The following is a 12,666-nucleotide window of genomic DNA, read 5'->3' as shown; positions in this document are numbered from 1 at the left end:
GCAGATCCTGGCAGGTAGATCATTGACAGAAGGGTTACAGTGCAGAAGGGTGACGTGGTCAATGCCTGACTGTATTGTCAGCAGATTAAACCCCAGGCAGTTGTGAGTACATGTAGGTGTTAGAAAGGAAGGGAAAGTATAAGAATGTCAGCTGTTACCTCAAGTTTAATGTAATCTCTGAGGTATTTCAGCATAGCATTAGCAATTCAAGCACGTGGTCCAACCACACAGACACCATGGAAAAGAAAGTGCACCAGCATCTCTACTTCCTCAGGAGGCTGAAGAAACTTGGCATGTCCCCTTTTATTGATGCACTATAGAAAGCATCCAATCCGGATGCATCACGGCTTGGGCTGGCAACTGCTCTGCCCAAAACTGCAAGAAACTGCAGAGAGTTGTGGATGCAGCTCAGCACATCACAGAAACCAACCTTGCCTCCATAGACTCTGTATTCACTTCTCACTGCCTTGGTTAAAGCAGCCAACATAATCAAAGACCCCACCCACCCCCGGACATTCTTTCTTCTCCCCTCTCCCACCAGCAGAAGATAAAAAAGCCTGAAAGCATGTGCCACCAGGATCAAGGACAGCTTCTATCCCACTGTTATAGGACTATTAAACAGTCCTCTTGTATGATGAATTGGACTCTTGACCTCACAATCTACCTCATTATGGCCTTGCACCTTGTTATGATCTGAACCTGGACCTGAGTGCTAAATGCACCACTGTGCCATCCCTAATGAAAATGAGAGCAACAAACAATCTGCTGGAGAAACTCAACGGGTCAAGCAGCATCTGTGGAGGGAAAGGAACTGTCGACGTTTCAGGTCAAAACCCTGCATCAGGTCTGAGTTCCTCCAGCTGATTGTTGCTCCAGATTCCAGCATCTGCAGAGTCTTGTGTCAACACGATAAGAAGCATTGATCGAGTGGACGGTCAGAGACTTTTTCCCCAAGGAGAAAATGGTTAACATGAGGGGGCATAATTTTAAGGTGATTGGAGGAAGGTAAAAGGGGGATGTCAGAGGTAAGTTTTTTCACACAGAGAGTGGTGGGTGTGTGGAACGCACTGCTGGCAGAGGTTGTGGGGGCAGATACACTAGGGACATTTAAAAGACTCTTAGATAGACACATGAATGATAGAAAAATGGAGGGCTATGTGGGAGGGAAGGGTTAGATAGATATTAGAGCAGGATAAAATGTCGGCACAATGTTGTGGGCCAAAGGGCCTGTACTGTGCTGTAGTGTTCTATGTTCCTAATGGAAGTGAGGTTTTGCTGACCATTGTGTGTGGCACCGTTGGATATCTCCTGCTCACTGTAGCTTGTCTCTGACTCTGTGACTGTACTTTGAAATGCAGAAATTGACCTCCACTCTACTGAACTCAGCACTGAGTCCAGGAACGGGACACAGATGTACTGAGCAGGGAGGGTCTTAACATTAGGTTCCGCTGCTTCACACCTGGGAAGATTGGCACCATTCATTCAAATGTAATCAGCAGCTCAATGTGCAAGATGGTTTGTTAAGATACTTGTTTACTTAATGTTTTTAATTGTTTACCACCAATTTTAATGCTTTAATTATTTTTATTTCATTTTAATGGTTTTAAACTAATTTTAACTACTTAATGACTTAAATCTATATGGTTAGTTTGGGAATGTATCTGATTGTCAGAAGCACTGAAGTAAACTGTTCTAAAATCCTTTGACAAAGCCAAGTCAACAGAGGCCATTAGGATAGGGCGTCAGGATCCAAAGGCCGAGGCCTGCTCATAGTATGGAGCCTCAGTTGTTGAAGGACAGTTTGACCAGCCCACTGTGACTGGAATAGGTCTGGGCAGGTGAGTGGGTACCACAGTGAGTTTGGTCTGTGGGCTGGATCCAGGATGATAAAGACCTCATTGTGTTTGTACGGCAAAACCACCACGCTAATTGTCAAGAATTATTTACAGACACTCTGTCTTAATAACACATGAATTAGCTTGCACCTGTTCATCCTTGAAGCACAGTTGCCTCAGCAGCAGAATAGTATTTTACTGCCATTTGTAACCTTATAGTCCTGCTTTTCTCTTATTCGACTACCAGTACAGAGTTAAGGTCATTGTGGTGTATGGAAGAGTCACAGAAACAAACAGCAGGGAAACAGACCCTTCAGCCAGCTGAGTCCGCACTGACCCATCAACCACCCGTCCTGAAGACCCCACTATCACACGCATTCTTCCATCTATTCAATTCAGAATGTACGGTTCTTTGTTGCTCTTTTGATACCTGGAGTTCATAGTTCTTTAAAAGTGGCAACACAAGTGGCTAGGGTAGTAAAGAAGGCATGCAGCATGCAGCATGCTTGCCTTCATTGGTTAGGGCATTGAGTATAGAAATTGGCAAACCATGTAGCAGCTGTGTAAAACTTTGGTTAGGCCACATTTGGAGTATTGTGAGCAGTTCTGGTTGCCACATCACAGGAAGGATGTGAAGGCTTTGGAGAGGGTGCAGAAGAGATTCACCAGAATGTTGCCTGGATTAGACAGTATTAGGTATAAGGAGAGGTTGGACAAACTTGGATTGTTTTCTCTGGAGCATCGGAGGTTGAGAGGTGACCTGATAAAAGCATATAAAATTATGGGAGGCATAGGTAGGATGGATAGTCAGAGTCGTTTTCCCCCAGGGTGGAAATGTTAAATACCAGAGGGCATAGCTTTAAGGAGAGAGGGGGAAATTTAAAGGAGATTTGTGAGGCAAGTTCTTGTTTTACACAGAGGGTGATAGGTGCCTGGAATAGGCTGCCAGGGAAGGTGATAGAAGCAGATACAATAGCAAGATTTAAGAGCCATTTATACAGAAGCATGAACAGATCGGGAATAGACTTATTGCAGGCAAATGGGATTAGTTTAGATTGGCGTCACAGTTGGTACAGACATGATGGGCCAAAGGGCCTGTTCCTATGTCGTACTGTCCTATGTTCTATGAATGGTGCTTCTGGGAAGGGTGACCAGGCCAGCAAGATTTGGTTCCACTTAAAGTAACAACTCATTGTTATTTTGAGTCTAAAATGTGACAAAAAAAAACCAAACCATTTCTCTGGAATGTTGTCAAATTATCTTTTACTTCTGCATCTGTTATTCCTGTAAATTAAATTGGAACATCTCTAATTTGGTACTGATAACTAAATAAGGCCCCAGGATGTTGAATCGGGAAGTTAAATAATTTAATTCACACTTACTTGGCAAATTAAGTTTCCCTCAGAATATGAAGCTATGGGTGAAGACAATTATAATTCCTGCATACAGATCAAGTCAGCTTGGCAGCCTCAGACCCGTCCACATAAAATAGCATTTGCAGATTTTTTTTTTCTTCACAGTGGACTGGATAGTTACCGCACATCAGCAGGTGCTTGCAAAATAAAATACTAGAGATAAATTCCCAAATTAAATTATGCCAGTAAACTTTTTCCAATTATGAGAAGTATTAGAGCTGTTAATAAGTTGACAATGTTCAGTGTGTTTATTACTTGAATATATTTCAGGGAAATGATGTTTAGACAGAGGCTTAGAGCAGGCTTTCGCCATGAAGAATTGTGACATTGAGAGCTTCATGCTATCTCAGGGGGTGCCAGTCCCTGCATTTGACAAGACTGCTGTTGTTGCTGGTGGTCCCGACTTCAGTTGTGGTTCTTGGACGTGAATAAAGCTACATTGAAGCAGGAGGTAGCAACTCCTGAGCCATGTTTATCCATGGCCTTCACGTAGCTCCTGTTGTAGAGCGAAGAAGTCAGTGCCTTCCCAAATATTCCTCCTCCATTATGCTCATTCCTTGTCTACAGGTGGACAATCCAGCTATAATGAGACAGGGGCCAGAATTTCCTGCATGCACCAACCAAAGAGTAAAGGCTAGCATTGCAAATTAATGAGCTGAAAACTGTTCCCCACTCCTTGCAAAGGCCAAATTTCTGAATTGCCAGCTATCCAAAAACTACATGTGGAGACACGAGAGACTGCAGATGCTGGGATCTGGAGCAACACACAAAGTGCTGGAGGAACTCAGCAGTCAGGCAGCATCTGCGGAGGGAAATGGACAGTTGACATTTTGGGTCAAGACCCTTCATCTGGACTGATGAGAAATCCAGATGAAGGGTCTCGGCCTGAAACATTGGCTGTCCACTTCCCTCCACAGATGCCGCCTGATCCGCTGAGTTCCTGTGTGTTGCTCCAGATCCAAGTATCTGCAGCCTCTTGTGTCTTTATTATAGGAGGTGACTTGATGGTGAGCATGGATGTGGTGGGCCGAAGGTCCTCTTTCTGTGCTGTATAATTCTATGACTTGATGAGAATAGGAGCTTATAGAATGGAGAATGATAGGTGAGGACTATTTGGCATCACACTGGTACTCACAGTGAAGTCCCAGCATGTTGTGCCAACTCAAGTCAATTAGTAAGTGATTTATTAGATCAAATTAAAGAAATTGCAATATTCAGCAGGTTAAAAGTAAAGTCTTGTAAATATCAGCAGCATCGCATTAGTCGCACCAAAACAGCTGATGTGTTTGTAAAAGCAAGTACATTATTTTAATAGGTAGCAACAGAACTACCTTAGGGTGGCTCGTGGCAAGTTAGAAATTGTTACAATAAGTAGTGTTAGAGAAAGGGCAACAGGGACAAATTTGAAAGAAAATGCTGCTGAAAATAACTTTGCAATTTTTCTTCTTCTCAGGCAGTCCCTGGGGGTTGAGGGTAATTGGTTTCCACTCCAGTTCTGTGGGCTCTGAGGTGGTTGTCGAGGCCAGTGTGGGCCCACAGACTCTGCCACAGGTGGGGGAGCTCAATGGGGTGGCTGGTTGAGTTGTTGGCAACGTTGTGTACTTCCACTCTTTGCTAACATTCGCAAGCTGCTTGTGTGTGGAGACTTGGGTGTGCAGTGCCTTCCCAGATGACCTTTCTCCAGCTTGAGTGGCTGTGGGCAGGGATTCCCACAAGTTCAGAATGTGGAGAGAATGAAATAAAATGGGATTAATGTTGGATCAGTGTAAAACGGGTGTTTGATGGTTGGTGTGGACTTGATGGGCCAAAAGGCCTGTTTCCATGCTGTATCTCTCTAAGTCGATGGGAATGTTACACCTTCTGGTCCACTATCACTAAAATGGAGAAGGAGTATCAAGGAAGGCAATGAGCTCCCCAAGCTTCACCCAGAAATCTTCTACTGATGGAGTTTGGTGTAGGGTGGCTGAATTCAACCTTTTCAGTCACGTATCTCAAACTTCCACCATAATTTTATTTGTTTCTTTTCTCTCTTTTCTTCTGGAATTTCAGATTTTATTTATCTCCTCTAATTGACACTTACCCCAGGCTTACCCTTTGTACTTCCCCAGCCTCTAGCACTCTCTTTCAGCCAGCACTCCCATCATTTGTGTTATCCAATCCATCTAGGTCCCAACCTTATCACATGCCTGCAGAGACTTGGGGAGAACCCTTTGGTTCTCCCCAAATCTCTGCAGCTTCACACTTGCTTCATTTCCAACTATTCCCAGTCCTGATCAAAGGTCAACAACCTGAAATGTTTACTCTGTTTCTGTTACAGATACTGCCTGGGTCATTCCAGCAATTTCTGTTGTTAGCATCCAGCATCTGCAGTATTTTGTTTTGATAATGCTGGTGGAACCTTCTTTAGTGAGGGAAATGGCTTTTGGATAAATAAAGGTACATCTGAATGGAAGACTTTTACAGGAAGTATGTGGTACACATGAGACTTCAAACATATTATAAATCTCCAGTGGTTGTGCAGGTAGATTAGGTGCAGTCTCAAGGGGAAGAAGAGTCAAATGTTACAAGATAATTGGATCAGAACATAAGAACATTGAAAAAAATCGTTTGGTTCCTCGTTGCCTGCTCCACCATTCTTTTATCTTAGTGCTACTTTCCTGCACTGTGCCCATATCATTTGATTCCTCCAAATATCTATTGATTTCCATCTTTCTATCTCAGTGACTAATCCTCCATAGCTCTCTTTGGTTGGGAATTCCAAAGATTCACCATCCTCTTGTGAGGTAATTTTTTTCTCACCTCTGTCCTTAATGCCTAACTCCATATTTTAAGATTGTGACCCTGGTTCCATACACTCCAGCCAAGGGAAACATCATCCCTTCATCCAACCTGTTTAGTCCTATAAAAGTTTTGTACATTTTCAATGAGATCACCTCTCGTTCTTCTAAACTCAAGAGGGTATGGGCCTAATCTGCTTAATTACCCCTTATAGAAAAAACCCTGCTACCCCAGGTAACAAACTGGGAAACCATTGTTGCATTTCTTCTTTCATGTATATATCCTTCTATTAGTAGGGAGACAAGACCTGTTCGTGATATTCCAGATGCAGTCTCGCCAGGGCCTTATATAATTGAAGATTTTGCAATGAAAGCCAACCTGCCGCTTGGCTTCCTAATCACTTGCTGTTAGTTGCATGTTAATTTTTTGTGACTCATGTACAGAAGTAGGATATCCGAGTCCATCTGAACACCACCGCCCTTCAATCTCTGACCAATAAAATAACTACTCCTCGACTCTATTTTGTCCAGCAAAGTGGATTACTTCCCACTTTCCCACTTCGTATTCCATCTGCCACATCCATACCCAGTCATTTACCCAGTTTGTATTCTTCTGTGCATTCAGAAATAATTCTGCCCCAGCATTAATAATACATGTACAAAACTTTTAGGGAATTACCTTTACAGCTAAATGCTTGGTCAAATCAAGCTGCAAGCAAATTTAATATAGCTGATAAATCTACGACAAAAAGAGAGGTTATTTTTGGGATGGATAAACGAGAATGAAACAGCACCACATGTTTGATCACATACTTTGTGTCAGTGCTGAGGGTTAGTTTCCATGACTGTCCCTCTCACCAAAATGAATGGGAGATGAGGGTAATTTCCCACAGCAGTGCTCTTGGTTACAATATTAGACAGTAGGATGGAAAGCAACTATCTGACTAATCTGATCAGACCCTGGTGGGACAAAGAGGATGGCATCCTTAGAGGTCGTCATGGAGTCATACAGAAACACAGCAGGGAAACAGTCCTTTAAGCCCACTGGGTCCATGCTATCAACCATTCATTTGCACTAATCCTGTATTAATCCAACATTCACATCCACCTTCTCCAGATTCTACCAATCTTCTACATATGAATGGCAAATTACAGTGGACCAACTAACCAACCAACTGTGGGACGAACCGCAGCACCCAGAGGAAACCCTCGTGTTCACATGGAGAATGTGCAAACTCCACATAGACTGCACCCGAGGTCAGGATTGAACCCAGGTTTCTGGCACCATGGGGCAGCAGCTCTACTTGCTGCACCACTGTGCCACTCTCAGATGGGGAGCAATGTTGGAACACATGCATATTGTTGTTAGAATTTGTCAATTTATTCTGAATTGGGATGCTGTGCTGGGTAGGAGATTTTGTAAAATTAAGCTAGAGTTAATGGGTGTCGTGTTTCAATTCCAATCCACATAATGGTCAGAAGAAGGTGAAAGGAGGCAAGCAAGCAAAATATGTCGTTCCAAGGACTTTATCTAAAAATATTGTTTGAAGAGAGATTGATCAATATCTTCAAGAAGAAGTTCTATCAATAAATCACCTAGTTCTCCATTTATAAAACTTGAACTTATATCCTCTGGTCCACCCTGGCATACTTAAATTGAACAGCCCATTCACAAGGAACAATGCAAAAAATTATTCACTTACACAACCATGATGGAATTTGCTTATATTTACATTCAATATCTGCATAACACTTGCAAATAATTCATGCTGCATATAACTACTGAAATGGAAATGAATATTTGAACTTTTTGAACTGCACAAATCTATTTTAGAACATTCCAATAATTAAAAAATAATGTGCGAGCTTTTCATCCAAAATGCAGTTGTAAGTGCAGATTTTTGTAACTTTCAGAGTCTAAGTTCACAAATAAGAACAAAATGAACCCCAATATATCAAAATATGGAATAAGAAACAGAAAGCGCTGGAGATACTCAGGTCAGCAACATCTTTAGAGAGTTGATGTTTCAAGTTGATGACCTTTCATTGATATCTAAATTTGTAGTTGGCTCCTAATGGCTTAACTATCAAAAGAATGTCTAAAGATTTCCACAACCTAAAGGCAATACAGCAGCTGATGCCTGTTTCATTGACCCAATGGCTTTTCCCACATTCATGTATTCTTTAAATACAGAAGGAAATCACTCATTCCATTGTTTCTGTGGCAACTTTCAAAAAGTTATCCAATTAGTCTCACTCACTCAGTTCTTCTTCTACATTCCTGCAATTTCTTTTTCCTTTTCAAAATTCCCTTTTGAATTCTCCAGCATGCCCACTCCTGTCCCTTAAAAAAAAGCATCGCAGCAGACTTCATTAAAGCTTATTCGCAAAATAAATCATTCCAAGAATAAATCAGCCACCACTAAACTGAGGGCAAGTACTTCCAATTTCTAGCACTTGGCACTTCAAGGGTCTGGATGTGTGTTTGAAGTTGATTATAAATTCAGTTTCCACACTAAGCTACAAAGTGTGTTGGAAAGATTAATGCATCATTTTTTCTTGAACAGACCCAAATTTAAGTACAGAATACTGATTAGAATCATGAATTTTTTTGTGAAAAATTATATCTAACCTTAGAAATGTCATATTCATAACTAGGATACTCAAAGATTATAAAATGGTCCACAAATTTTCCAGCATTTCACTGAAGGAAGCCCATAATCTTTTTGCTTTTATCTTTCAGCCAACATGAATGTATATTGATTTCCCTGCAATGGTGTACAAATATTGTTATCCAAAACAAATCGAATTTCTATTACAGAAGGAACTAGTGATCCCAGAGATAGAACTTCAGCACTAGCCATCTTTTACCAGCTCTCAAAATACAGAGATTTATTAGCTATCAAACCTTGAAGTTATTTCTCCACATTGGTTTTATCTTTCAATTCTTGAATGTAAGGCTACTCCTGACATGTCTCATTTAGACTATTCTTTCAATAAAATTCAAATTAGCAGCTGCCTCATCGATCATCTTTTTATTATTTTATCAGTTTATTAAAGCCCTCTTTTTAACTCCTTATCTTTTAGCACGCTGAAAGTTTGAGTATCTATGAAATGGGATGTTGCCAGCTATACCCAATGCAGTTAAATAAAACTTACATTCAGAAACCCCAAAGTACCATCGCATCTTCATCTCACTGCAACCTGCAGAAGTGGCCAAATGTTGGAAATACCGTTCAACGTGAAACCGGAACCAAATTGCTTCATTAGCCATATCCAACAAACTCACATTCATCCTGAGCGTTACTTTGCATTTGGATGAGCTTCATCTGCCCAGGACCATTTGTTCCTGATACTGGGAGAGGAAAACAAGGCTTGCCTTGGACCACCATAGCAGAACCTGTTCACCGTGTCCCATCCAAATGCTGTCTTGGGAATAGTAGCAATTTACGGCCAAAGAATCCAAGGTCATCATGGTGGCTTAAATAAACCTCCCTGATCACGGAAGCTGATCACGAAGAGACCATAACAAATGGTAAATATTTTCCTTAAATTTCAACTGCCTTCACTAATTTCTAACCAACCTATGCTCATGTCACATGCTGGCAACTTATCTCAGAAGTTGACCAAGAGGAATTTCTCCCAATAAAGAATCTAGTTCTATCTTGACAAAACAGGTACATCTATCCTCTGGACCTCTTTCAGCATGTCTAATCTGATCAATCCATCCACAAGGACTATTATAGAAGAATGCATCCACCAGCACAATCATTCCTCATCTTAACGAGCTTAATTTACTTTTAGCAGAAACGTGGTTGTCAATGCCAATGTTATGAATTATCACAAAAGAACCTGCTGCAGTGATGATTCACTGCCAGAAAAAGAAAAATAATGTAACATTTTGAGAGAAGTGTAATCCCCATAAGAATTGACAAGTTTAGGCTAGAGAAGTCTCTTCATAGGAATAACTGGAAGTGAAGAACCAAGTGATACTCTTTATTATATTTTGGGTTATAATATGGATTAAATATGTGTTTAGTATTGAGTTTTGGAATTTTTGAGCTCTTTCTTCCCACTACTCAACCCCAACAGAATAGCACAGAAAGTTATACATAAATATTCTGATATGGAGCAAAATATATCTCCAGAAAGAAAATCTGCAAAATGGTTAAAATATTGATGATTGGATTGTTATAAACAGAGGGCAATTAAAAAAAAGATGTGTTTTTTTTTAAATGGGTGGCTGTGGGGTTGCCAGAGGCTGTGAGAAGGCTTCATTAGGAGAGTAGGTAAGTATTATTTTCTTTAGGGCAAGGAACACTGATGCAGGGGAGCATAGCATCTTCATTATTTTATCATACATAGACAAGGTATACTGACTGAAGTGTGAATTTGACTGTAACTGTTGTTCTGTATGTTGATTAGCTGGGAAATAAATTAATGCAATTATTCATAACTGGCTTCACTCAGTCTATCTTCAAGGTAAATGAAGAGATACAAGATGCAAGCAACCAATTCAGATCACATGAGGACATTATTATTCTCTTGGGTCACCTCATAACATGATTAGATATTTGACATTATGGATCTACCCATACAAGCAAAATGTTCCACAGCACACAAGTGTGACAAGTACAAGTGCAACATTGTACCTAAAGGAATACCAAAGGCCAAACCATAAATATGTAACACATGTATATCTGCTATCAATACCTGTTGTTTAAGATAAAATGATGAGCTTCTTACTGAGTTTCAAAAGAAAAATGTATTTATTCTGGGGAAGAGGATGAACCAAAGAAAAGGGGTTTATAAAAGAAAGCAGTGGTCCTTTCTTGTCCACATTCTTCTTTGATTACAATCTTCGTGGTTTATTTCAGCCAGTGAACAGGAAGAGTTTTTTGTTAAGAGAAGGAAATGTTCTGTTATTGTCTAGTCCTTGAGTTGCATCTGCAGAACAGTAAGTCAAAGTCAAAGTCAAAGTCAAGCTTATTGTCATATGCACAAGTGCATGTATGCACAAGTGCAATAAAAACTTACTTGCAGCAGCATCACAGACACATAACAGAGGCAAGATCCCGCAGTATAGGGAACAACCGGAGCAAACAGTTTATTGAAGGTCAAAGCATGGCTCTCCCTTAGAAGTAGAGAGACTACTAGCTTTAGTAAAGTGAGGAAAGACAGGATTACAAAGCACTCACTTGTAGTTCCACTCCATATCCTGCGTAGACTGTAATGGTATAGATGCAGTCCAAGTTGCTGTAGAACAGATGACTTGGGTATTCTGGAGATTCCACATAACCCTCAAAGTCTGTGAAATTTAAACTGCAAGGAACTGCAAAAGGAAATAGACAACAGAATTAGCAGTTGCAAAACATTGTCGGGTCTCCCTTGATCCCACTTCATTTTCTATTCTGCACCAAATTGACTCCTTGAAAAGACTTGCGGTGCAGATCAATAAAGATTTTTTGTCCCCACTGACTGCAGTAAAACTGCTGAAGTGCGACTCCAGCTGTGATGAATCAGTTTTCACATCACTTGCTCGCAAGTGCTGGTCTATTCCTTACACTATTAAACATGGAGAAGTCCCAGAGGAGATTTCTAACTGTCGGAAACATTAACGTCAGATTGCACCTTAGGTCTCCTCATTTTGGCCTTTGCCTCATATAATCTATAATGAACATCTTCCCTTCATAGATGGTTCACCCAGTGGCAATGTTCAAATAAAATTGCAAAGGACATCATAAGCTGGAACCTCACCTTTTTGAAAGGCAGCAAAAATAATCTTCACAAAGCCAGGTTATGAATTTACATCCTAATTCAAATTTCAGCACAAAAGCAGGACAGTCAGTCACCATCATTACAGCTCAACAATAGACCTTTCACTACCAGTCCATCTTCTCTGCATTTTCCTTGCATTACTTCACATTTTCCTCAGGCAAGAGTCTCTCTCTCTCTCTCTATCTCTCTCTCAAAATAGATGCTTCAATTGTAAGAGTTTTCACTGAGGAAACAAAATGGTCAAGAAATTCTGTTGAGCAGTGCAATGATTTTGTGCACTGAATTATCAGAAACACAAAGCACTCTTAGCACATGCAGTTGTGGATCAGATTCTCAGTGCATATGAGTGCTGTTGAGCAGTGCAATGATTCTGTGCACTGAATTATCAGAAACACAAAGCACTCTTAGCACATGCAGTTGTGGATCAGATTCTCAGTGCATATGAGTGCTGTGTGATATTAAATGGTGCACAAACCTCATTTGGACATCATTTATGTGAAACTGTTTATGGGCCTCACACTGAAGCAGACATTAACTGGAGGGTTGAGGCTTGCTTCAGCATAACATAAAGAGAGCTGCTGCTAGGAAGTCCCACACTTTCATCTTCCTCTGAATTGTCCTTTCATAGTAATTGCTCCCACCATTCCAAAATCACCACCTCCTCCACCAATCACTTACTACCCCCAGGACATCAATATCATGATATTCTCTCCACCACTCCAGTTCATTCTTGGGCTAAATTTCCTCTATGGTGGAGACAAGGCTCAGTGTGTGGGGCATCTGGCAGCTCACACGACACCTCAGGCGTCATGTGTGTTGGAAAGTTGTTGCCAGGGGGCTGGGTATCCACACACTGCCACT

At 40.9% G+C, this 12,666-nt stretch overlaps 1 protein-coding gene across 1 annotated transcript in view; it reads right to left on the bottom strand.

Moving 5' to 3' along the window:
• The window catches only part of sez6b (seizure related 6 homolog b), a 677,849-nt gene that overhangs the window by 349,778 nt on the left and 315,405 nt on the right, over positions 1–12,666 (bottom strand). Inside the window, 1 exon segment of the mRNA XM_052035955.1 lies at positions 11,226–11,359. Coding sequence (XP_051891915.1) covers positions 11,226–11,359 — 134 coding nt within the window.

The sequence above is a fragment of the Pristis pectinata genome, chromosome 21, assembly GCF_009764475.1.
Source record: "Pristis pectinata isolate sPriPec2 chromosome 21, sPriPec2.1.pri, whole genome shotgun sequence".
NCBI classification, from domain to species: domain Eukaryota; kingdom Metazoa; phylum Chordata; class Chondrichthyes; order Rhinopristiformes; family Pristidae; genus Pristis; species Pristis pectinata.
The sequence above is the reverse complement of the archived record's forward strand: the minus strand, read 5'-3'. Positions and strand labels throughout refer to the sequence as shown.